This window comes from Xyrauchen texanus, chromosome 23, assembly GCF_025860055.1.
Source record: "Xyrauchen texanus isolate HMW12.3.18 chromosome 23, RBS_HiC_50CHRs, whole genome shotgun sequence".
NCBI lineage: Eukaryota > Metazoa > Chordata > Actinopteri > Cypriniformes > Catostomidae > Xyrauchen > Xyrauchen texanus.
Window position 1 is genome coordinate 25743008 of NC_068298.1, and position 26539 is coordinate 25769546.

The following is a 26539-nucleotide window of genomic DNA, read 5'->3' on the forward strand; positions in this document are numbered from 1 at the left end:
AAATAGATTTTGTGGCCTCATGGTTATTTTGCCAGATTACAGAAAAAGAGACATGTGAAAAAGGAACATATTCTTATCATTCAATGATTTTTTTCCCTTTTTTTAATATTTAGAATTCTGTATGTGTTCAGTTGAATGATTTTGAGTAGGGCTGGTTTGATTTGTTTTTCTGTCAAAAAGGAAGGATTTTTTGAAAACCTTAACTTGCATGTAGTTTTGTAATAGGGATTATCATCGATATGTTGTAAGAATGTCAGGTAAGGTTGTCTGGCAAATGTAGCCTATAACCAACTAAACTTTTCTTAGAAACTTAATACATATGCTAACATGATTTCAGATTCCTCTTAATAATGTACAAGTTTAGCTTGCAGTGTACAGTATATCTTTCAGTTAATTTAATTAATGAGATCCTAGTTGATCTTGGATGAGCTACAATGATAAGTTATATCAAAGAAAGACTAAATAAGATTGAAAAATCAACATCTTGGTAAATTTTTTTGTTTCTGCTTAATGAAGCAGAATTGTCTTCTTGATATTTTCTTTAGCACATTATAATTGTGATGAACAACATTATCCTTTGGAATGTGCCGATCTCATGTCCAATGGCAGATTGACTAATTAATTAATTATTCGTTCATCAATTTTGAATAATATGTTTCTTTTAGTTTTTTTCTCAAGGGTAACATTTTCAAAGTATAGTGCTTTTTTACACTGTCCCTTAGAAATTATTCTAAATTTCTCAATTTGTGCAATTGTGTGAAACCGAAAATAATTCCAATATCTCTTCCTGCCATAGCACTACAAGGTACTCAGAGGAAAATCCCATAAAAAGTCACTTGTCCACACACACTGAGTAATGCTTTGAGGAAACGCCTATGCAGGTAACATATATTTCATTGTTATAGCTCCCCCATTGACTCTTTCATGATTATCTTTTTCTCTCTCACCCATAGTCAGTTACATTCTTCTTTCTCTGTTCAGGTGGATCCCTCACCAATGAATGGAGGGGATGGAGGGACGGTGAGCAGAGAGAGCAGAGCTCCTATCCAAGTGGCTGAGAGCATGGTGGGGAATCCACAGCAGACACTGCCTCTTGAACTCAGAGGTGACATACCTCAAAGTCAGCAGAACAAGCTGAGGACGACCACAGACTGCAAAACGATCAACGTCTGCTCAGAAGCCAGCAAGGCCAGCAATTTAAACCATTGTCTCCAAGTATATCCTGCCCAAATTCATAACAATGCTCCTGTGTTCAGCAATGATCCTGTGAGCACTCTGATGCCTGACAGAACTGAGGTTTCCAAAGGCAAGGTTGATGGTTCTGGCATCTACTCCACTCACCAGTGGCCTTGTGGTAAAAAGGTCAGTACAGGGGACCCTGTGAACTCTATTCATTGTGGAATAAGCCCAAATAAGAAGACTAGCACACCAGCACCCCCCCAGCCCCTGATAAGCCTTCCTTTAGGGTTCCAGTGTTCCACGCTGTTAAAACCAGGCCAGCCTAATGCTTTCCTTCCCTCCTCAAACTTTTCTTCTCCTCTCTGTAAGATCACCTTGCCTCCAGGGTTGGGTCAGATAGCAGCACTGAGAGAAGCCACAGCAAGCCAGTTTCAAAAGGACTGTCCAGTGCAAAGCCCTTGTTCAAGTACAGCACCAATGCTCAAAACATACCCATATCACTTTTCTGTGGGGAGGGGGCCTGGTGCTGAGAAGAAGCCTCCATCTTCAGCATCTAAAGACAGGTGTGAATCTTTGTCCAATAATAAGGGCTTTCAGGGTGGAGCTGAGCATAAAGCCACAATGTCCTCCCCAGCTCTTGCCCTTCCAGTACAACAGGTCACTCAAGGCTCAGCTCCACCAACCCGTTACACTATCTCTCCTACTGCTGCCATCTGCTGCAGCCCAGCTCTGACTAATATCACCACTCAAAGCAGGCTGTTTAACCTTGTAGAAAAAGGTTCAACATACCGAGGTGCTGAAAAGACCTCTCTAGCATATTTGAAACCGAAAACTCTGTCCACTCCTGAGGAGCACAATATTTCCTGCCCCATTGAGTCAAGGGACGTGCCCCTTGATCTGTCTGCAAAGTCCAAACGACAAAAAAGCATTAAAGATACTCAGAACAACCACCCTGTGGCCACAGAACATCATTCTACTGAGACTAATCAGAAAAATATTACTAGTTCAAAAAAAGTTCATTATGCTTCTTTTGGCTCAGCCGGTACATATGGCCATCATCCAGACACCCAGAGAAATGGTGCAACTAAGAAATCCTCTTCAAAACTGACAAATCGCCATGTGTTGGATCCCGCTGCATCCTGGGCCAAAGGTTCATCTCCTGGCTCCTTAAACAACATGTCTGGTACATATGTTGGAGTTGCAAGCCCTATTCTTGCATCTACTTTACGTAGCAAAGATGGAAAAAGTGCTGCTTTTGTTGAAGATATTCAGACATTTGCTAAACAGGAAACCATCTCGATCATTGATCAAGGAGAGCAGCCAATTTGTAGAGATAGGAAGGCACCATTTTTTGTTAAAGGTTCCCAGCATAATAAAGGTGGTAAGCTTTCAACAGGTCCCTTCTCGCCTGGAGCACAAGGATTTTTATCGACGCCATTGGCTGCTACAGCAAATTTACATCCTCACCGAATGTCTGGTGGTGGAAAAGGAGGTACCCAATTCACACATCCAGTTAAATCATTGTGGCAACCGCCTTGTGTTCTTTCCCAAGGAGCATCACTGCAGAAGAGGCCAAGTCAGACTCAAGCCCCAAAAACCAAGGACACCCTCTGTTGTGAGAGAGCCCTGTTCCATATCTCCCAGTTAAGTCCAACTAAAGTAGAAGATGAAAAGTGGGAGGAATCCAAATCCCCCCTATCCAATCTGGAGTCAATAGTGAAGCAGAAAACTCTTGAGACCACTGCACTTATGGGTGAAAACTACTGTAATCTGTCTGCTGTGGGATCCAAGAGGCCTGAGGTGGTCAGTTTGCAGAACAGGTGTCAGGACTCCACATTGCAGCAGACTCTTACCTCTGGCTCTCCTTCATTCAGAGCCATTAAAGAACAGGTAAAGTCAAACAAAACCTCTCCACACACAGATGCCACTGCAACTCTAAGTAGACCGGAGGTCACAAACATGCCTATTCCCAATGAAAAGGGACAAGAAAAACAGGTGAAACAGAATGAAAATCTGGCATCTGATGAGTGTCAAAAAATGAAATTTATTACCCCAAGCAAAAAGAGTACTTCCAGTGTTAAAGGAGAATGGAAGGAGAGGAAATTGGCTCAACAGTTAAAGGATGAAACAGCAATTGAGGAGAAGCAATTAAGGAAACATTCTTCTCATAGTAAAGTAGAGGGGTTAGCCTTTTCCCTCCTTCAGAGTCAGAATGTAGAGGCAGCAGAGGGACAGACAAACATGAATGGAGCCAAAGAGGAGATCCATCCCAAAGGAAAAGGAAAAGCCACCAAACTGAAGAAAGTAAAAAAGGCACTGAAGGATAAGACACCTCCTTATGATATGCAAAAGAATACTATGACAAAAGTTAAGAAGCAAAAAGATAAAGAGAGTCCATCCATTCAGCAGGGCTCCTCCCATAAAAAGGTAAGCAACATTATTCAACTAGAAATTAATTTGGAAATATATATTTTTTAATTTAAAGTGTCTATAATATATCAACATCAATTGTTCAAGGCAGTACAACTGGTTACTAAAAGTTTTCTTAATGCAGTCTTGGAATGGGCGGTATAAATAAGGTCTAATATCACAGTAATCGTAAATATATCACAATATAGTTATTTTGCTGGAAATTCAGCAAGAAATTTATTTAATCTTTAGTAACAATGGGGTAATGCCTATTTCTAAATAACCCAGTGAAGTTAATACATTAAAAATGAAAGATACTTCATCTCATCTCTTTTGATTTGTGTTATCGTTTGGAAGTTGATGGATGCAAACCAAAAGGTAAGATTATTTCATCCCCAATTCCTAAAAAGGTGTGACTATGGAAAGTGACTATGGAAAATGCTTATCAAATAAAAAAGGAATGATTTGTGAATTGTATTCACCCTGTACTGTATTGGAAGCAATACAAAAACATATTGATGTTTTACCTTATTTTTCCCAAAAATCTACACTCATTTCAAATCAGATTATTGCAATGTGCTCCAGAAAAGTTGGGACAGTTGAGTGTAACTGTGTAACATCACCATTTATTTTAATAACACTTATGAAGCACTGAGTTTGGGCACTGTAGACACTAGTTTAAGTTTAGCTGTATTGTGTGCTTCATAATGCACCACACATTCTTGTTGACCAGCTGGAATATGCAGGGTGTCCCTGGAAAAGATGCCATTTGGATGGCAACACATGTTGCTCCAAAAGTTTTACATACTCTGCATTGATGGTTCCCTCACAGATGTGCAAGTGACTCAGGACATGGGCCATTTACACCCCCATTTCATGACAGACACTGGCTTTTGGACCTGACGCTGATAACAGCTTGGTTGGTCCGTTTCCTCTTTGGCCCAGAAAACACTATAGCTGTTTCTTTAAAAAATGTTTTTTAGATAATTTTCATTTTTGGGTGAACTATTCTTTTAATGTAAGGTTTCAATATGACAACTTACCCCATTAAGCTCAACGTGTGTTCAATGAACTGTTTATTTTTTCCTGACCAATAGTGGGGGAAAATGTTCAATAGCTTTTTTGTAGACACAACTTGGAAACAAGTCTACAGTAAGGTTTCATTCATTAACATTAGTTAATACATAGGTATCATTATCTAAAAATGAACAATCTATTTTTTACAGCTTAAATTCATCTTTGTTAATTTTAGTTAATAAAAAAAATTGTTCATTGTTTGTTCGTGTTAGTTCATAGTGCAATAACTAATTTGAACAAATACAACTTTTGATTTCAAGAATATATTTGTATATGTTGAAATGAACATTAACTAAGATTTATAAATGCTTAATAAGTATTGTTCATTGTTAGTTCATGTTAACTGATGTTGTTAACTAATGTTAGCAAATGGAACCTTATTGTAAAGTGATACCCAAGAGGTATTTGGCTATGCAAAAATTGACTGTCAAAATTAAACCTACCCTGAGAAATATTTGTTGGAGGAAAAAATTGCCCTGGTCTCCCCTTTGTTTGTTTTTTTGTCTCATTTTATTGATAGGCACAGTGGTAGAGAGAGGCAAGAAATCAAAGGTAGAGATAGGAGAAAGGGATGGGAACATGACCAAGACCAGACTCTGACCCAGGTTTCCCATGATGAGCCCACTTATAAACCCCACTCATAAAGCAATTTTCCTGCACATTTCTGTCTTATACCCCTCAGGTTGTTTTCTAGAATTTAGACCTGTACAGTTCTATATCACAGAATATGTTTAGGTATTTAAGTGGGAAATTCAAATAGTTTATGTGCCATTATTGTGGGAGTAGCCTTGTGATGTGCATTGTGCTGTGCAAATGAGCTGTGTGAGTCTGAGCCCATTGAAACTGCTTGGTGAGAGATGATGGCATTAGGAATATAAACCAGTGATGGGATTTTAGAAAATTATATTTTACTGTGAAATTTTGCTTTGTTTAACCGGCCATTAATCTTAATTAAAAGTATGTGTGTTATTGAAAGACAAAATGAGCTCTGTTATGAGTTTGTCCATATTACAATGTGTTGTGCTTCATCAGAAGAAAGATGCCGTTCCTGCAGTGGGAAAAAGTATGCTGAAAGATGGAACAGCCCCAGCCCTCAAAGTAGGGGGAAAAACTCACAAAGGGAAAAGATGTCCAGCTAATATGGAGCACTCAATCTCAAACAAAACAGGTAATGACCCAGCCTGGTAGTTCAAGGTGAAGTGTGTAATTTTTTCAGTTAAAATATTTTCTCTTATTTAACCCTGCTTAATATGTAAAAAGGTTCTATCCATCCATCTTCTATACTCGCTTGTCCTATGCAGGGACGCGGTAGTGCTGGAGCCTATCCCAGCTGTCTTGGGATATAGGCAGGGAAAAACCCTGGACAGGTGGCCAGTCCATCATAGTCCATTGGTAGGATGATTTCTTCAAAGTGTTAACACTGGCTATGTGGTGCTGTCAAAGCAATGCTCTATTTGCAGCATTCAACCTAGCAACATTGGCTCAGCTAATGCCATACGTTTGGGGCAGGACTATCTGTTTTTCTCTGAACAATGGCAGAGATGGTTAGGAAATCTGTTTAAAAACATTAGCCAACTGTATGTTCAGAATACCATACTATATAAAATGGAAAAAGTGGCCGCACTATGCATATATTGTTTATTTTGCACAGACGCGGTTCGGCGTGTGCCTGAAGAAGGTAACAAAATAATATATGCATAGTGCGGCCACTTTTTCCATTTTATATGTTATCTTTTAGGCCAGCACTCTTAAAAGTCATCATATACACTGAGTGAAGCCTGCTCTCATCCTCACAGAATACCATACTACCATTCCTACTATTTCTGCAGTATAGTTTAGGGCTCTTTTATTTATCCACTTTTCTCCCTAGTTTGGAATGCCCTGTTCCCACTACTTAGTGGGTCCTCATGTTGGTGTGGCTACTCACCTCAATCTGGGTGGCGGAGGGCATGTCTCCTCTTCTGAGACCATCAATCTTATCACGTGACTCGTTGTGCAAGACAACGCGGAGACTCCCAGCATGTGGAAGCTCATGCTATTCTCCGTGATCCATGCACAACTTACCACACACCCCATTGAGAGCGAGAACCACTTATTGTTACCCCATGTGACGCTACCTTTCCTAGCAACCGGGCCAATTTATTTGCTTAGGAGACCTGGCTGGAATCACTCAGCAGAACTAGTTTAGGGTTCTAATGGTTATGGAAAACCTGGAAATATCTAGGGATCTTAAAATAGGGATTTCTGGACATGAAATGTAATTGAAATTATTTTAATCTTAAAATGTAATGGGAATGTGAATATTCTGTTGGGAATATAAATTTGTCTCATTATGCATCTCTGCTTTTATCCAAAGCGACTTACAGTGCACTTATTACAGGGACAATCACCCTGGAGCAACCTGGAGTTAAGTGCCTTGCTCAAGGACACAATGGTGGTGGCTGTGGGGATCGAACCAGCAACCTTCTGATTAACAGTTATGTGCTTTACCCCACTACGCCACCACCACTCCATTATGCTCTGCTGTATATTTGCTCTTAGTGAGTGTAAACCCTGATCGATATGGCAGAAATAGTATGAGTAGTGTGGTTGTATGCAATTCTGAACAAAGCGATTTTTGCAATATAGTTTTGTGATGTGAAGAAATTACACACTTTACCATTAACAAGATACTGTTGCTAGTGTGTCATATGTAACCAAACCACTATTTTACAAAATGTGATGGTTTCCACGATATCTCAATATTGGTCATGGGTAAATATGACATCTGTCACCCATGGGTCCTGCAGATTCTGAGAGCAGTCCATGCAGAAGTCCTCAGGATGAAAGAGACTCAAGCTCTATCAGCAGTCCAGGTTGGTCTAGTAAGAAATCAGACTCCCAGGAGGAGGCCTCTCTGCGGCTGAGGCGAGGGTGCAGACGGACTGATGAAGCGTTGCTCAGAGACTTGAGCTCCACTGCTCCACCTACTCCTCCCCCTCTAGACCCCCCCCCTACACCACCTCCTACCCCACCACCCCCTGTACCAATTCGCCGGCCGCGCGGCAGGCCTCGAATCAATCCTCTGCCTGAAGAGGTTGATGTAGACAAGGACAGGCCTAGTGAGGGTGGACACACCTCTTCAATAAAGAAGAGGAAACGCTGCAAGAATCGTAAATATCAAAATGGGGAATACATAACAGAGAGGGATAAGGTGGCAGATGGAGAGGAGGAGAAGCTGGCCGTGGAAGATGGTGAGGCCACTAGTAAGTTATGATGACAAATGGTTCCATAGTTGGAGCCATTTTTACATTTGTCATTGGTATTATGCCACCAAGTGGCCGAGGTGCCCAATTTTTTTCATGTGTCCTCAGGTTGACCTCCTTCATAAGTGTCCCTAATTTTGTGAAAATGTCTCATCCTGTTCAAGAGTTATAATCATTTAAGTTAATATGGCCACATCTGTTTTATTCATTTTGCTGCACTGTTGCAACAATCAAACAAAAGTTCAAACTTTTTTTATAATTTATTTATATTGGTACGCAAATCTTTCTGCACTGGTTTGGCTCCAATCAGGCGTACGGCCTAGTACCAGTTCGAAATATTATTTTGCGAAAAATCCCAAATATTATGCACTTCAGTCTGCGACATACAGTTCAGGAGTTAAAGGAATATTCTGGGTTCAATACAAGTAAAGCTCAGTCAGCAGCATTTGTTTCATCATGTTGATTACCACAAAAATGAATTATGACTTGTCCCTCTTCTTTAAAAAAAAAAAAATCGAGGTTGCACAGTAACAATGGAAGTGAGTGGGGTTCCCTACAATCCCTACAATTAAAAGAGGGGTTCAGCACTTCATGCTTGAAACCCTAAATTCTTTTTATCAAAATTTCCCTTTGGGGACCCATATCTATCTATGTAGGCCTGTCTTGTTATTTAGCAAGTAAAAAAAACATCTAGATCGATCTTCCGATTAATAAAATCTTAATTTGAACAATTCATTATCAATTCTTAAGGATGCTCTAAGCAGTTTTTTCATGTAATGACATTCATAAAATGTCTCCATTCCCTGAAAGATATCATTGAAATATGTGGCATGAAATATCTCACCTGTCAGTGTGACCGTGCTAGTCATGCTTGTCAGCATAAAAACAAATTGCCTCAGGCTTTGATCAGTTTGATGTTTTGAGAATGCTATTTTTCTAACGTTGCGTATCACAACAATATGATGTCTGGACAACATCACAGTACTTATACAAGGTCAATGCGTTCAGGTTTGTGGACATCAAATTGTATAATAATTTTTTTACCACTGACATTAAATTGCTCTACTGCTCCATCACTGAAAACAATTATCTTCAAGTATTGTTGAGTATATGCGCATGTCTGTTTTTAGAAAGAGGGGGCTAAATTCACTGGCTAAGTCTTGATGGAAGTTCTAGAACTGTTCAAATAGTTTCCAGCACCTTTAAAATTCCAAGATCTGTCTTTCTATTTCTAATCTATGCCTGTTTTCATTGGACGATAGAAAATGTTTGCAGTGCACATCCTGTAGATGGCTCCCAGTCAATGGCGGATGCGTGCATACCACTTCTATCGCTCATCCACATGAAGCCTGTGTTATGGGATAACATTCTCTTAATTTCATCTGAACTAACTAAACACTTAACTCTGTGTGAGATTTTTACATTTCATTAATTAATCTGGAGTCTGTTACAGTCATAATGCATGTTATAGTCTTTAGCAAACAGGCAATTATGTAATAGTTGAATAGGCATGTATTATTTCCAGATGAATCGATATTGAATCGGCAAATATAGGCAGTGCTTTAAAGGGAATGCATTTAAAGACACAACTTTCCCTGGGGTTTACAGTGCAAACTGTCTAAAAGCTTAAGCAAGAGCATTATAATTAAAAGACCACCACTAAAAATATCAAATCTAAAAAAACAGGTCTGCAAATGCAAATGAACTAGTCCCCTTATCTCGATTAGCATCCCTAATTAGAATGGCATTCCTCTGGAGCTATCATCCATCTGTTAATACATCCATTCATGCTGTTTTAAGAATGATTTAATAAGATGGTTTGTCTTGAAATAATAATTAAGAAGTCAGTGTATGCTGTTGCAGATGAGAAGATGGGTGCGTACCCATGTCTCAGTAGCACGCTGACCAGTGGAGTGCCCAGCCCTGACATCAGTCCTAGGCGGACCCTGTTCACACGCTCTGGCTCGACACGACCTCAGGAGAGTCCTCCTACCCCACTGCCTAACGACAAACCCTCGGGGAAGAGGAAGTTTAAAAGTAAACACTTATGTGATACAGAGGATCAGAAAAAGGTTAGCCGAAGCATCTTTTCAAACATTCAAACATTTTTGAATAGCCCATTAAATAGCTTAAAATGGCTCTGTGTTGGCATACAGTGCATTCATAAAGTATTCAGACACCTTCCTTTTTTTACATTTTGTTATGCTGCAGCCTTATGTTAAAATGCTTTGAATTATAATTTTTTTCACATCAGTCTGTGCTCAATACCTCATAATGACATGGCAAAACACAGATTTTTGATAACTTTGCAAATGTATTAAAAAGAAAAAACTGAAATATCACATTGACATCAGTATTCAGACCCTTTGCTATGACACTTGAAATTTAGCTCAGATGCATCCCATCCCATTTCTCTGGATCATATTTTAGATGTTTCTACACTTTGATTGGAGTCCACCTGTTCAATTGATGGACATTATTTAGAAAGGCACACACCTGTCTATATAAGGTCTCACAGCTGAAAATGCATATCAGAGCAAAAACAAAGTTATCAAAGGAACTGCCTGCAGAGCTCAGAGACAGGATTGTGTTGAGAGACAGATCTGGGGAAGTCTACAAAAAAATGTTGGCTGCTTTGAAGTTTTCCAACAGCACAGTGGCCTCCATAATTCTTAAATGGAAGAAGTTTGGAACAACCAGGACACTTCCTAGTGCTGGCCGCCTGGCCAAACTGAGCAATTGGGAAGAAGGGCCTTAGTAAGAGAGGTGACCAAGAACCTGATGGTCACTCTGATTGAGCTCCAGAGATCATGTGTGGAGATGGGAGAAACTTGCAGAAGGACAGCCATCACTGCAACACTCCACAGATCTGGACTTTATGACAAAGGGGCCAGACGGAAGCCTCTCCTCAGTGCAATGCACATAAAAGCCTGCTTGGAATTTGCAAAAAGGCACCTAAAAGACTCAGATTGTGAGAAACAAGATTCTCTGTTCTGATAAAATGAAGATTGATTCGTTTGGCCTCAATTCCAAGTGTCATGTCTGGAGAAAACCAGGCACTACTCATCACCAGAGCAATACCATCCCAATGGTGAAGCATGGTGGTGGTATAATCATGCTCTGGGGGTGATTTTCAGTGTCAGGGACTAGGAGACTAATCAGGGTTGTAGGAAAGTGGAACGCAGCAAAATACAGAGATATCCTTAATGAAAACCTGGTCCAGTGTGCTCAGGACCTCAGACAGGGCCAAAGCTTCACCTTCCAACAGGACAATGACCCTAAGCACACAGCCAAGACAACAAAAGCGTGGCTTAGGGACAACTCTGTGAATGTCCTTGAGTGACCCATTCAAAGCCCGGACATGAACCCAATCGAACATTGCAGGAGAGACCTGAAAATGGCTGTCCACCGATAGTCCACATACAACCTGACAGAGCTTGAGAGGATCTGCTGTGAAGAATGGCAGAAAATACCCAAATTCAGGTGTGCAAAGGTTGTCGCATCATACACAAATAGATTTGAGGCTGTAATCACTGCCAAAGGTGCTTCAACCAAGTACTGAGTTAAGGGTCTGAATACTTCATTGTGATATTTCAGTTATCAAAAATCTGTTTTTTGATTTGTCATTATGGGGTATGGATTGATGTGAAAAATAAATACTTTTTTAGCATAAGGCTGCAACATAAAAAAATGTGAAGAAAAAGAGGTCAAGAGGTCTGATTACTTTATGATTGCACTGTATTCCTATTAAACAGGAAGTTTGGGCAGGACATTTTGAAGGAAATCGTCTCTTTTATTAATATGATTTATTATGTCACAGCTATGAACCATGATTTGCTACTTGCTTGTTAGTGGCATTTTTTTTTTTTCAATTAGTGTTATGCTGCCCCCTAGTGGCATTTTGAGTAACTTTCTTACAACAGCTGTTTCTATAAGGAAGGGTCATGGAACAGTTGCTGTCACATCCCTCATGCATGACTCAGTTTATGCCTTAATGTCTTTATCTCAGCTCAAGACTAAGAGAAACAGCTTGGGCAAACGCACAGGGAACTTCGTACCAGATGAGGATGTTCCCGTTGCCAAGAAAACCCCAACATCTAATGCTTCTCCCAAACAGTCAAGCTCCCCCCTGTCTAGTAAAAAAGGAACAGCTGGGAAAATCCCTGAATCTACTCCAAGCCGTCCAGTGCCTCCTGAAGTCCGTCGACTGATCGTGAATAAGAATGCAGGAGAGACGCTGTTACAGAGAGCTGCTAGATTAGGTTACCAGGTAGACCATTTTCAGCACTTTTGATTTTAAGCAATGTCAGTCATGCTGGTTGTGTAGTGTTTATTCTTTAAGATATTTATATTTAAAAAGTAAGTGCAATTTTTGAAGCAAAGGTATGTTTTGTTCATTTTGATTGACTCTTTGCTAAACTCTATCCCTTTGGTTACTGTTACTCGCTCAGACAAGCTTTATTGAACATCCTATAGAATTGAATTGGAGATATTCAGTCAGAGTGATGCAAATTTCAGAAAAATTCATTCATATAGTTGTAACAATTTAATATATGATATTCGTATGTAGATTTGAATGAAGTATGCATTGTGAAGCATTTTTATCTGCTGTTTTTCATTGAATTATCAGTAGTAGCAGTAACGTTTAAGCGTAAAGTTTAAGGAAGTGCTTATCACAGTCAACTTAAAAGAGAAAAGCCTTATTTGATAAGGATTACAATGGATCCTTTTCACACTTCTGGGTTTTAGAACGCAGAAGTAACCATTGCAGAGCAAACTTTGATAATGGTGAATGGGGGACCATACAAATATAATTTTTGCTTACACATTTGCTTCAACATAAAATGAAAAACGCCATTATTGCTTTCCAAATGAAGAAAAGATTAGAGCGAAGGGTTATGGCACTCAGAAGAGAGAAGATGGAAAATTTACTGTCACTCTCTCAGCAGTTGTGTTAGAAACCTCATCGCATCTCTGGATATGTGTTTTTAAACTATTACGGGTTAAATAATACAAAGCATAATGTTACACATTTACACTAAATAATTAAAATATTGCAAATATAAAAAGCGTGCTAGATTTATGCTGATAAAAAAGGCAGAAATGCTTCAGTCTGTGAAAAAGGTCCATTGATGATGGTGAACTGAACTGTTAGCATCTCTACAACTTAATCTCTACATCCCTGTTTACACATAGTATTAAAGGAATATTCCAGGATCAATACAAGTTAAGCTCATTTGTGGCATATTGTTGATAACAAAAAAAATTTGTTTTGAATTCTTTTTATTTAAAAAAAAAGCTAAAATCTGGTTAATAGTGAGACACTTACAATGGAAGCGAATGGGGCCAACTTATAAACATTAAAATACTTGCTGTTCCAAAAGCATATTCACAAGATGAAAACAATGCGTTAATATGATTTTAGCGTGATCAAAATTCTAACTAACCTTTTCTGTGTAATTGTGTATCCAATTTTATAACTTCATTGCTATGAGGATGTAATACCAAAAACCCGAAAACAACCGTAAAAAGACCATTCAAACAACTTAACTTAGCTCAAATGATAAACAAGTCTTACTAAAAGAATTAAAATAAGTGCTATTTATGAAATAATAAGCTTCACATTTCTGCCTTTAACCCCTTAAAAAAATTGGCCTCTTACACCTTGAATCTTGCTTTTTTTTAAAGAAAAGGAGGGGCTATGAAAATTATTTACATTTACATTATTTACATGAATTTGTATTATTGCTCTTGTATTGAGTTGGATTTAATATTATTTTAAAATACGTTTTGAGCAATTCGATCACAAATGGATTAGCGAGACAATAATCTTTACACCTGATCGCAATATGCGTGTATTTTGACCGCTTGTGTTTGGATTTTGAGGTGAGGGTTTCTCATTTCAGATGGTTATTTCCTATTAAAGCCACATGTAACCGACAAAGTTTAAAACTCTTGTTTTAGTGCATTGGTTGATTGACTGGTGAGTAGGTGGTGCTTCATCTATTTAAATTTACATGTAAAACTATCCAGACACACAGGACTTTCATAGGCTTTACATTAGACAAGAGAAAAAGCTCGTCCGATAATATGGTGGATGGCAACAGTTACTAAGGAAGGCTTGGTCTTTCATGCATTTAGGGTGGGTCTTAGCAAAGGTTCAATTGCTACATGATTTATCATTCCATGTTCTGTTAATGTTGATAAAAGTGATATTGGCTCTTTGCTCAATTGCTTTATTTTTAGGATGTAGTTTTATATTGCTTGGAAAAGGATGTGCGAGAGGTGAACCGCCGTGACAACGCAGGTTACACGGCACTGCACGAGGCCTGTGCACGTGGCTGGACTCACATTGTACAGGTGCTGCTCAAACATGGTGCAGATGTTAACTGCAGCGCACAGGATGGAACACGGTGAGCAGAAAGTGTACAATGAGGACATAATTAATGGCACATATATCAGAGGAATAAATTAATTTGTTAGTTATACATATAATGTACTGCCACTAATTTGTGTTATTCCTATATAGAGATTTGGTCTGTTGTATAATGACAGTTTTGTGCTGGTTATTAAATGGGTCACGTTAGATTTGGGAGAGGTGTTTTTAGAACACTTGTCAGACTGTACAAATTAAGATTATATATACGTCCACCCACAACTACACTGTGTTCCAAAACTCTGTCTGATTACCATATAAAACTATTCTTCCACCTGCTTTGCCCTGTAAGAGCTCAGACACGTGTGCCCTCTTCATCATTGCAGCCATTAGTATTTACCAATAATATGTTCACTGCAGGTCATATGAACATTTTATCTGGATAATTCTTTATTGTTTTAGACTCATGTTTCAAACTTTTATAGCCCTATTCATGACGCAGTTGCAGCCGATAATCTAGCAGCTGTCTGGATGCTGTTAAATCATGGGGCGGATCCCACACTGGCAACTTACTCTGGTCAGACTGCAATTAAACTAGCCCAGAGTCCCGGAATGAAAACTTTCCTCAAAGGTAAAATGGCTTTGGAAATCTGGATTTAAAATATAGCATACAGCTTTACTAAACCTGTTGCCGCTATAATATTATAATGTTTGCACTTTTCATCAGTAACTCAGTTCTCCTTGACTTGGCTTCATCCACATACTGAAAGATTTTCTCGTAAAGCATTACTTTTATTTTTCTGAGGTGAGATACACATCTGTGTGTTTAATGTATTTCTTGCATCAAAACAGTCTTTGTGTTTGTTTTAATGCAGAGTATCTCACTGATTTAGAGGGCCGAACTGACCAAGATAGTCTACAGTGGGATTTCTACAGTAGTTCTGTGTTTGGTAAGAACTTTGTAGCTATGTTGTATTTTATGGATCTACATTTGAAGTCAGAAGTTTACATAAACTTAGGTTAAAGTCATTAACACATTTTTTTTAACAACTCCACAGATTTAATATTAGCAAACTATAGTTTGGCAAGTCGTTTAGGACATCTACATTGTGCATGACATGAGTACTTTTTCCAACAGTTGTTTACAGACACTTTTTTTTTTTTTTCACCTTTTGTTGACTATATCATGATTCCAGTGGCTCAGAAGGTTACAAACACGAAGTTAACTGTGCCTTTAAGCAGCTTGGAAAATTCCAGAAATTATGTCAAGCCTTTAGTCAATTAGCCTGTATTTTAAGACCTACCTTCAAACTCATTGTTGACATCATGGGAAAATCAGAAATCAGCCAAGACCTCAGAAAAAAATTGTGGACCTCCACAATCTGGTTCATCCTTGGGTGTAATTTCCAAATGCCTAAAGGTACCATGTTCATCTGTACAAACAATAGTACGCAAGTATAAACACCATGGGACCACGCAGCCATCATACAGCTCGGGAAGGAGCCGCATTCTGTCTCCTAGAAATGAGCGTAGTTTTGTGTGAAAAGTGCAAATCAATCCCAGAACAACAGCAAAGGACCTTGTGAAGATGCTGGATGAAACAGGTAGACAAGTATCTATATTCAGAGTAAAATGAGTCCTATATCATCATAACCTGAAAGGCTGCTCAGCAAGGAAGAAGCCAATGCTCCAAATCTGCCATAAAAAGCCTGACTACTGTTTGCAAGTGCACATGGGGACAAAGACCTTACTCTTTGGAGGAATCTACTCTGGTCTAATGAAACAGAAACTGTTTGCATAATGACCATTGTTATGTTGGAGGAAAAAGGGTGAGGCTTGCAAGCCGAAGAACACCATCCCAACTGAAGCATGGGGGTGGCAGCATTATGTTTGCTGCAGGAGGGACGGGTGCATGTCACAAAATAGATTGCATCTTGAGGAAGGAAAGTTATGTGGATATCTTGAAGCAGCATCTCAAGAAATCAGTCAGGAAGTTAAAGCTTGGTCTCAAATGGGTCTTCCAAATGGACAATGACCCCAAGCATACCTCCAAAGCTGTGGCAAAATGGCTTAAGGACAGCAAAGTCAAGGTATTGGAGTGGTCATCACCAAGCCCAGACCTCAATCCGAACTGAAAATGCATTTGCGAGGAAGGAGGCCTACAAACCTGACTCAGTTACACCAGTTCTGTCTGGGCCAAAATTCCAGCAATTTATTTTGAGAAGCTTGTGGAAGGATACCAAAATGTTTGACCCAAGTTAAACAATTTAAAGGCAATGCCACCAATTAGAATGTCCAACAATTAGAACATAAACCAAAAATAAACTAAATAAACATAGAAAATATATACTTTCAAACATCATCTATTCTAGAAAACAATCTTATGGACTGTGGAAAAGAATGTATAGTCCCTCCCAAATGGAGGTCTCCAAATATCTGTAAGACCAAGATTTTTACACATCCTGTGAAGTGTCACTGTTATTCTAGGGGGCTTACACACTTTTGCTTCACTATGATCAAGGACTGAGTCCATCAAAAGATAAAAGTCTCCTCCCAATATTATATCATGAGGGGTGCTAGTGGCTTGCAACATCCCTTCAAGATCTATAGAAAAGCCCTGATCATCAACATTAGGTGCATAAATATTGCAATAATGACTCTTCCTAATTTATCTTTAATCGGTTTGAGACATTTGAATTGTAGATGTTTACTTATCAATGTAATGACCACATTATATATCCATATATAATAATATTATATTATATCCAAATTGTAAATGGCTTTTTCAATATTTTGTTTTCTTTTGTAACCCAGCCAACCTGTATAGCTATTATATTATATTGTATAATATTATATTATATTATATTATACAATAGTAAAATATTTCTGCCTTAAATTCTTCACTTTCACACATTATTTTAAGGCTCTCTGATTAACTCACAAGTAGGGATGCACCGAAATGAAAATTCTGGGCCGAAACCGAAACCGAAAATCCAGGATGCACTTGGCCGAAAACCGAAACCGAAATTTTTACCTATTTAAAAAAAAAAAATAAAAAATGTTGTGTATAATTGTATTAATGTTATACTTTTTCATTAATTTCATGAATTTAATTAATCTGAATTGAAAAACTACAAACCAATAAAATAAATCACACTTTTATTGAAAGTAGCACAACAAAATTGGACAAAAAATATATTAAAACTATATTAAATATTCTTCTTCTTTCAGTTCTGTAAAAATCTAATTTTACAGATTTTATTAACAATTATCCAAATAATGTAAAGTTTTAGAAAACTATTATATGCAAAACAACAGTCAAGTAATGAACTTAGCTAACATCTTTCAAAAAGTTTAAATATGCAACAGTAATTTTAATTAAAACAACAGGCAGAACACAGAATGGTCTCTATTCCACTGATCTATATATATCTATAATATATAATTATATATATAGATCAGTGCTCTATTCTGTTTATGTAAACGTATGTACACTTTAAGTGAAAATGATTGTGCAAAACAGCAGTAATTGAACTAAATCCAACCTCAACTGTAAACGACAGATGTATCCTCGAGTGAAGAACAAGTGTAATGTAATTGCTATTCACATCATATTGGACCGCTTTCTATTTAAGTACAAGTGACAGGTTTCTCTTCAAGAACAAAAGTTGCTAAACTTTCTGACAGTCTCTCCTGTCAGAAAGCTCATCAAGAACATGAGATGCTGCACTGAACAGTCTCTCACTCTCTGTGCTGGTGCTTGGGCAGATAAATACCTGTGCGCAATCCGCGCAAGCAAAGGAAAGCGGTGTTTGTTTATGCGCCCGTAGTCAAGGGGATTGTCGCTTCTGGAGTAGTTCAGATAAATACGTCTCAAGTTGTGTTGTAGCTGCGCTAGTTGTGACATTTTCATGTAGAATCTCTTGCTGTATTCTGTATATATATATATCTTGAAAGTTCTGCTGAATAAACACTGCAGATCGCAAATTTGATGTCCTTATCAGAAACTTTGAAGAATGTCCACACCGCTGACATGATCGGCCTTTGTTTGGTAGCGCTGTGATAAGGGCTAGATTGAAATCTGAGCACTGAGGGGCGGGGCGAGGAGGTATATATTTTCGGCTCATATTTTCGGCCTTTTTTCTCTTTCGGCCGAAAACCGAAAGTGCTGAAAGTGCCATTTTCGGCCGAAAATTTTCGGCGGCCGAAATTTCGGTGCATCCCTACTCGCAAGCCCTTATTTCTCATGAAGGAAGACTTTGAGATTCTGTTTCTTGCATTTGATCTGCAAGTTATTTGCATCACTGGGTCTCACTGCTACACTGCCGTTAAATGAAACTGGAGTGCTTTGCATTCACAAAATTAATACGTTTATACCTTGTTTATATTTTCGAGGGAATTTGGTGCCAGAGGTGGGTAGAGTAGCCAAAAACTGTACTCAAGTAAAAGAGTAAGAAAGTATCCAATTAAAAGAGTACTCAAGTAGTGAGTAACTCGTTCATTTCACAAATGACCCAATAGATGTTTACTCCCCTATATTCCCACTTTTAAACCTAATCTAAAAGAACATTTCCCCCAAAAAAGTTACTCAAGTAAATGTAACTGAGTAAATGTAATGTGTTACTACCCACCTCTGTCTGGTGCAAGTCTCTGTAGACTGCGTGCACATCAGAGCGCTTGGGAAATGGTTAATCTTCACACATGCTCAAGAGAGCTTCTCTTGTGACGTATGCGGTGCAGTTCCCTGAGATGCTCAGAGTTCAACTGAAGTTCAACTGTTCAACTTATGGGACATAAGTGCTTTTTTTCTGCACACATGAGACAGCGTGCAGGGAAAGACGAGGCTGACTCCAGCTTCTTTATCAACAGTTTTTATTCAGTAAAAGGGACTCGGTGCTTCGAAACTACACAACTCTATCACTGGCGAGTGAAATTTTAATATTAACTTTTTGCCAGTGGCTAATAACATACGTTTTTTGGTCGCATAGTGCGAAATTTACTCGCATATGCGATTGATTTACTCGCAATGTAGAGGGCTGGTTAACGTTACTTACCTCAAAGATTTGTCATTGTCCTCAAACAAATAACTGATTGGAGCCGTCTGGCGCATGCGCGAGAGAGAGCGCAAAACACAACCTTTTATTTTATGTTATTATGAGACTGAAGTGCAAAAATATTTTTGCTGAGAAGTGTAGAAATGTTTTCTGTGAATTATGAGACCATGGTGGGGCAAATTAGAGTCTTGTCAATGAATGGGAAACACTGACTGATAATTATTTGAGTTTATTGATCATGATTGATTCACTGAAGGACTTCTGCCCAAGTATCCTTTTGGATTTTCAGTTTCAACTCTTTAGTATTAAGCGGCTCTTCAGCGTGAAACCGATCTAACGGTGCAGTTTTCAGGGTGCGTCGCCTGGTGTCAAGTTTCAACACATTCAAAATAAATATATAGGATAATAAAACGAATAAATGTGTTTTTCCAGCCTGTTGTATTAGTATTTATTTATCACCCCTTATTTATTTTAGATACAGTTCCTATATGCTATTTATCAAATCAAATTTTATTACGTATCATATTTTAATGGGAATATAATTTATTACAGCTGACAGTTACGTGAACAAACAAGGTTTGAACATCAACCGTATCAAGATCAAATTGAAGTTCAGAGCTTTTTAACACTTCTGTTTACAAATTTGAAGGCTGCTTATTGGATGTAAACAGGTAAATGTCATATTATGCGACTATGCATCACTTTACAGAGAGTTTACAAACTTGTTAAGTATTACCTTAAGAACAGGTGGTGCAACCAAATTAAGCACTGACTTGGTTACAAACTAACTAGTAGTTACTAAGCCCTTAGTGTTAACTTTACGTCCTAACTTATGTGAGACCTTATGCACAGCTGGTGCAACCCTACCCTGGTACTTCATGATCTTCTAAATGAAAAATATTTGTTTTAAGATAATTATTTACCAGGAAAATGTTTTGAACATGTATCAGAAATGAACATGCATGCATGCATATAAAGGCCAATATGCATGTATATTTTTTCAAACAGTTATGGGTTTTTAAAACCGTTATCATCAATATGATGATCAAACATGTATTGTACCACAAGTCAAATGATGCAAGCCAACTTTAACATACCCAAGTGCTATGTCTTGGTGCATACCTATGCTTGAGCAACAGTTTTCACACCAGTCAAGTTAGTCAAACCTTATAGCCCTTTAGACCATGCACAAATTTGAAGAATGATGTTATGTCTGAATGTGCCTTCACTCTGGAGATTTGTATTACATCACCTAATAATTGAATGCATACTCTGCAATAGTTTGTTGAAATGTGCCTTTTTGTTGAAATCAGGTGACAGACAACAGGCTTGCATTTCATAATGCATGTGATATAAAATGATAGACGTTTACAACACAATTTTGTCTATGCATCTGTATTTGTACCACGCTTTAATATTGATTTTAATGTTTTTTAATTATTTAAAAATGTAATACTGATTTGCAAAAATGACCTTTTTCCCCACAGTTACCAGTAAAATCTGTTGGTTGTTTAAGCAGACCAGCGAATTTGGTTGTTTAATGTAGTGCTGTCAGTTTAACGTGATTATATAAAATATAATGCTTACAAAAATAAACGCAGTTAGTGCTGCCTCCAAACCATACATAAATTCTGTAATAAAAGTATGTAATTTTATACCATCAGAACAATGCTTCTAAGCTTGAAGTACATGTAACTTTGTGTTTTTACAAGCCGCATCTGTAGGGGGGAGTCAGTGCTTAAATTATGGTACATGATACAATACAAAAAAATCATCATGAATATATTTACTTCATACTTTGTCCCAAAGAACAGTCATTATTTATTTTAATTATGTACATGTTAAACATAAGATAAGGCTTGAAGTTAAGAGTTAAGTTAGACAGATTTTTACAGGTGTTAATATTTGATACAAATATATGTATACATGCCATAAAAAGATTTTTTTTTTTTTTATAATAGTATCAAATAGGCAAATTCAATTAATATCAAACTTTAATGACTTGAGAAACTTAAGTGTACATTCTAAATGCTTTATTAGACATTAGACATACAGATATAAAACGCGTTGAATGCTGAAGTTTAATTTGCTTTTGCTAATTTTAATTTCAGTTTAAAATCTCTATATTTATTTCTCTGGCTCTTGTTCAGTGTCTTCAAGTATACCTGGCGGTAGCTTGCTAAATAGCCACATCCTTCTCAGTCTCTATCGTGTAGACCCTGGGTCTCTCTCGGGTGGTTTCGCTTTTGAAACGAGTTCAGATGAAAGTCAGTTGATGCAAAGAGATACAGCAGCTTGCCTGTATCACTTGCCCGCTTGTGGGTGAAATCTTAATTCTCCTTACAGTAAAACTACTCCTGTGTTTATTATGCCTGGGCATGCTCTTTGCGCAATGAATAAACCCATTGCACAATAGTGCCTGGGTTTGTTCCTGGCAGGCAGCAGATGTCCTGACCCCACCTCCACCCTAATTGGAGCCTGTAAGGCAGAGTAGCCTGCCATGAACATCTTGGGACACCTTTCTCCTATCGCGTGAAGTTTTAGGAAGTAAAAAATGGATAGTACATTAATTGCGCAATTTATTTAACGCATTAAACTAAAAATATTAATTGCAGAAATTAACGTTTCAAATTTCCCAGCCCTAATGCAATATATACAGTATCTCACAAAAGGGAGTACACCCCTCACATTTTTGTAAATATTTGATTATATCTTTTCATGTGACAACACTGTTTAGACATGAATTGCTGTGTGTTGAGTTTTTTGAGGGGACAGAAAATTTACACTGTTAAACAAGCTGTACACTCACTACTTTACATTGTTGCAAAGTGTCATTTCTTCAGTATTGTCACATGAAAAGGTATAATCAAATATTTACACAAATGTGAGGGGTGTACTCACTTTTGTGAGATACTGTGTGTGTGTGTGTGTGTGTGTGTGTGTGTGTGTGTACACACACACAGAGAGAGAAAAAGAGATTCAGCACAGTGCAAAAGGTTGAGGCGCAATATATATTTCACAAAAACATGTGAAATATAATTTTTACATTTCAACATTCCCTTTGCAAATATAATTGAATAGAAGAAGAAGAACAAGAAGCCCTACAACAAGATGATATGGCCCCCAACATAAAGTCAATCTGGGATTACATGAAGAGACAGAAGCAATTGAGACAGTTTACATATAAAAGAACTGTAGAAGATGCTTGGAACATCCTAAACAACAACCAAAAAAAAAACTGTTCAGGTGTACCTAGCAGAATTGGTGCTGTTTTGAAGGCAAAGGATGTCACACCAAAAATGTGTTTAGATTTAGTGTTGATATATGTGATTGATTCGATTAATTAATCAGCATGTCTTGTTATTAATGCAATTCCAATTTTTAATCGATTGATAGCCCTTGTTTTCAAATTTTTACAGAAACAGAGCAGCAACCTTGCTGGGATTTTCTATTGTCTCAGCCTGAGGAAGAAGGTGGGGAGCGGGTGAAAGACAGAGATACTTATACAGACAGTTTTCTTTTTGAGTTCTCTTCTGAGCCCCTCCTACCCTGCTACCATGTTCAAGTATCATTGACGCAGGGGTGAGTGACATTAGCAATGCATTTAAACACTTTCATGCTGACCACCATTATTTATTCTAATACAATACTGTCTGCTGTCATTATTGTTTATTCTCTACTAATCAACCAAGCTAAACTGTTTTCCTCAACAGTTTTTGCAACTGGTTCTTGCTAACAGACGTGCTGAAGCGGCTAAAGATGTCAGCACGGATTTTCCAGGCTCGGTACCCTCAGTTTGAAGTGGCCAGCATCGCTCAGGCAGAGCTGTGGAAACAGGACTCTGTCAGTCAGACTTGCACAATCCCGGACGAACTCCAGCCAGGCGAGGAAGATGAAGGGGAGGAGATGATGGAGCTGGTGCGCTGCGTGCCAGAGTTACAGGAACTGTTAGGCTCCTCCATACAGATCCTCAGAGAAGATGAGGACCAGACATCAGGAGTCAACACCAGCCCTAGCAGTCGATAGCGACTCCTGCTCTAAATCTGTTTCCAGGCCCAGAACAGTCCCTCTGCACTCCCTCCAGTGTCTACAGCCGTTGGATCTAAACGGGGAGCAGCGAGGTGCCGTCCACTGTTGTGCAAAGGTCCTTGTCATTGCAACTGATGGCCTGTTACCAGTACCAGCACTTTGTACATTCAGTGTCAGCCAGAAAGGTCCTATTTCCTCAAAGACATTCTTATCATTGGCCACCTTCCCCCTCAGTAATGAAATGGGGTGCTAGGGAGCGACTTTGCCATGCCCTTACCCCAGGGAGAAAGGCTGGAGAAAGACTCCACTGGGAAGCAACTTTCAGGTTCCTATCTGTAGGTATTTTTCAATATTCAATAATTATAATTTTGTTTTTTATATATAAACCTATATGTATAAGTAAATATATATGTATATCTTGCCATCAGGGTGAACGCATATGAGTGTAACTTATCATGTTTTATGTTTGTAATTGATGGAATGTGAGTCCTTTAGAAAGAGTGGTAATCCAAGTCTTTTTTAACTTGGTAAACTAAATGTGTGTAGCTAAGAGGCTTACGTCAAGCTAACAGCGGCAGGAATGCCTTTGGGCCAGATGGTTCCTGTGTAAACCTTCGAGAATCTTTCTGCTCTGAGAAGCCCCCTTACCTTCAGCATATGTTCCTCGCCGCAGCCCTCCATACCTCAGCAGCACAACTCTCACACTGAAGCTCTGCCTATATCATTACACTTTCCCTAGATAGATTCGCTATTACGTCTCATTTGCATTGTAGCAGGCACGGGATTGTTCTCTTGCAGTCCTGTGCCACCCAACATTTGTTTAACTTTTGCTGTTAAAGTCAGCAGGTTGATCCGCTATTAGTAAGAAGTTGCTTTATCCACAATTATTTTAAGATATAAATTGGTATCTGCCTTCTGAACCGATGTCAACCTTGAAAATGAAGTGGTAAATTGAAAACAAGGCTGTTTTTGTAGAATTTTCTTTCTTTTTTTAGACTCTTCTAGAGCTTCTTTTCTAGATTCTGTCTTTAATTGCTTTCTAGTGCTCATTTTTTCCTGGTGCACCAGATTCTGGTGTGCTTTGTGGCGCGTGATGTTTTATTTACACTGATTGTTGTTTGTGCTTAATTTAATAGTCATTAATATATTTGACCTTTTTTTGTGTGTGTATCAGACAAATTATATATGAGAAATGCTTTGTATTGTTGGTGCTTTATTTGAAATGTACAATTAATGATCCCTTTATCCTGAGTTGTTGTTTTCCCACACTGCGAACAGTATTTTAACAGGCTAAAGTACAGTTTTATTGTACTGGTGCTAAGCTAGATTTTGTGTTGACAATCAATGAAGTTTTGTTTGAACTGAAACCAATAAATGATATTTAAATGAAGAGACAGAGATGTAAAGCTAGAGTTTAGTTTCACTACTTATGGAAATACAGCAAGACATGAAGAAAGTTCTTGGTTATAAAGGCATATTGCTTCAGTGATCTCTATTCAAAGAGGAAAGCTGTTTATTTGATTCTTTATATGAAGAAATCAACCAGAATAAAGCATGATTGTCAAGTCTTGCTTGTGATTTTCACTGTGTTTGTTGCATCGGATATTCTTAAAGAGGACGGAAGGACAATCATTAATTAACGCAATAAGACTTGGGTTGCAGTGATTTTACCCATGATAATGCACATATTTTGGTTTTATTTGAATTTATATTATGAATTTGTCCGGTCCTGGGTGGTGAATGTTCAATGACTGCTATGACCTCTTCACAAAGCTTTTATACTGCAAGTATCTCTCCGCAGCATATTTTTGCATAGCAACGTTCTGTTTACTGTCTATTGTCAGGGACTAGTGGATGGGTGACTGTGGCAGGGTGAGACAGACACAGTTGGTGTGGCATCATATATAATAATAATAATAATAATAAACATAAAATGTCCAAAAGGGGGGAATAAATATTGTCCAGGGGGAATGGTGATAAAAATAATACATTTGGTATTCTTGAGGTGAAATGGGGGCCCGTGAAGTCTGGGGACGTGTCCATGGAATGGCCCAGACGTGAACGTCTGACGGCTGCACGCACTCCCCTTTTGGTCCGAGGCGCATGGGGCAGTGACATCCTCGTTGGCCTGTCTTCCAAGGCCCCTGGCAGTTGGGTTGGGGAACGCAGCCCGGCCTGAAGCCCATCGGCCGCAATGCATGCTGTCCTCCTCAGACACCCAGCGTAATTCACGCCGGGTGTCCGAGGAGCGGGTCTGGCGATGTATTGAACTCAGCCAGACACTCCTATCTCTGCTCCTGGGCCTACGAAGATGTTGGTGTGTGCACTCGTGGAGAATAGAAGCTCGCTTCCCGAGAAGAGGCACACTCTACATTTTATTGGCAGCGGTGATGAGGCTAAACACACAATCAGGTATGCCAGGATATTTCCTACTGCCCAAACAAGGCTTATTAAATATGCCCCTCTTTTTCTCTCTTGCTCACACCCATCGTGAGCTTGGCTGAAGGTCATCCCATCGGCACCTCCAACTATGTTCCTTTCCCAACACCGATTCCAGAGCCTGAGGTAAACCTTATTTGCCGCCAGTGCGGGAATGCTACTTCCTCAACCAGGCCCTATGGTCGGAGTGGGTATATGGGGAATACCTCTCCAAGCCAGCTCTCCCCCTCACTCACCTGGGTAGGAACAGAGAAAAACTAAATGTAAGATGACAGCCTCAACCAACCACAGGTGAAATGCTTATTAAATGCCACTTACCCTTTGCTGCATCTGGGAGGCTGTCCTCGTGCTCTCTTTGTCCCACTCCAGGTGATGTCACCATGATTTTCCAACTGTGCCGTCTCTGCCCACATTCATACCCGCATTCTCCACCACTGTGGCGGGGTGAGCAAGAGACAGACACAGTGGGTCTGGCGTCAAGCCGCAAAGAGGCATTTATTAAAAATAATAAACAAAATATCCAAAAAAGGGGGAATAAATTGTGTCCAGGGGAATGGTGCTAAAAATAAAAGGGAATCTGGCATCCGCGTAGGCCCAGGTGCAGAGTGGGGAGGGTTCGGCTGAGTTAAATGTGTCACCGGATCTCCCATGCGAATTAGATGCGATGCCAGGGAGGACGGCACGTGTTGCGGCCAACGGGCTAGAAGACCGGCCGCCTTCCCCACTCACCT

The 26539-nt window shown here is 38.9% G+C and overlaps 2 protein-coding genes across 4 annotated transcripts in view; one reads left to right on the top strand and one right to left on the bottom strand.

The window, feature by feature from the left end:
- Positions 1-25374, top strand: part of bcorl1 (BCL6 corepressor-like 1) — a 32206-nt gene extending 6832 nt beyond the window's left edge. For 2 of the 3 annotated variants that reach the window (XM_052154716.1, XM_052154715.1), the window contains exons 2-12: positions 797-881; positions 982-3606; positions 5698-5833; positions 7455-7910; positions 9774-9982; positions 11920-12180; positions 14157-14323; positions 14772-14917; positions 15162-15236; positions 22760-22922; positions 23054-25374. In XM_052154716.1, the coding sequence (XP_052010676.1) occupies positions 876-881; positions 982-3606; positions 5698-5833; positions 7455-7910; positions 9774-9982; positions 11920-12180; positions 14157-14323; positions 14772-14917; positions 15162-15236; positions 22760-22922; positions 23054-23366 (4557 nt within the window). In that variant the 5' untranslated portion in view covers positions 797-875 and the 3' untranslated portion in view covers positions 23367-25374. The remainder of the gene's footprint in view (positions 1-796; positions 882-981; positions 3607-5697; positions 5834-7454; positions 7911-9773; positions 9983-11919; positions 12181-14156; positions 14324-14771; positions 14918-15161; positions 15237-22759; positions 22923-23053) is intronic. The other variant, XM_052154717.1, reaches the window with a different exon arrangement.
- Positions 1-26539, bottom strand: part of cstf2 (cleavage stimulation factor, 3' pre-RNA, subunit 2) — a 174798-nt gene that overhangs the window by 44001 nt on the left and 104258 nt on the right. The window lies entirely within an intron of this gene.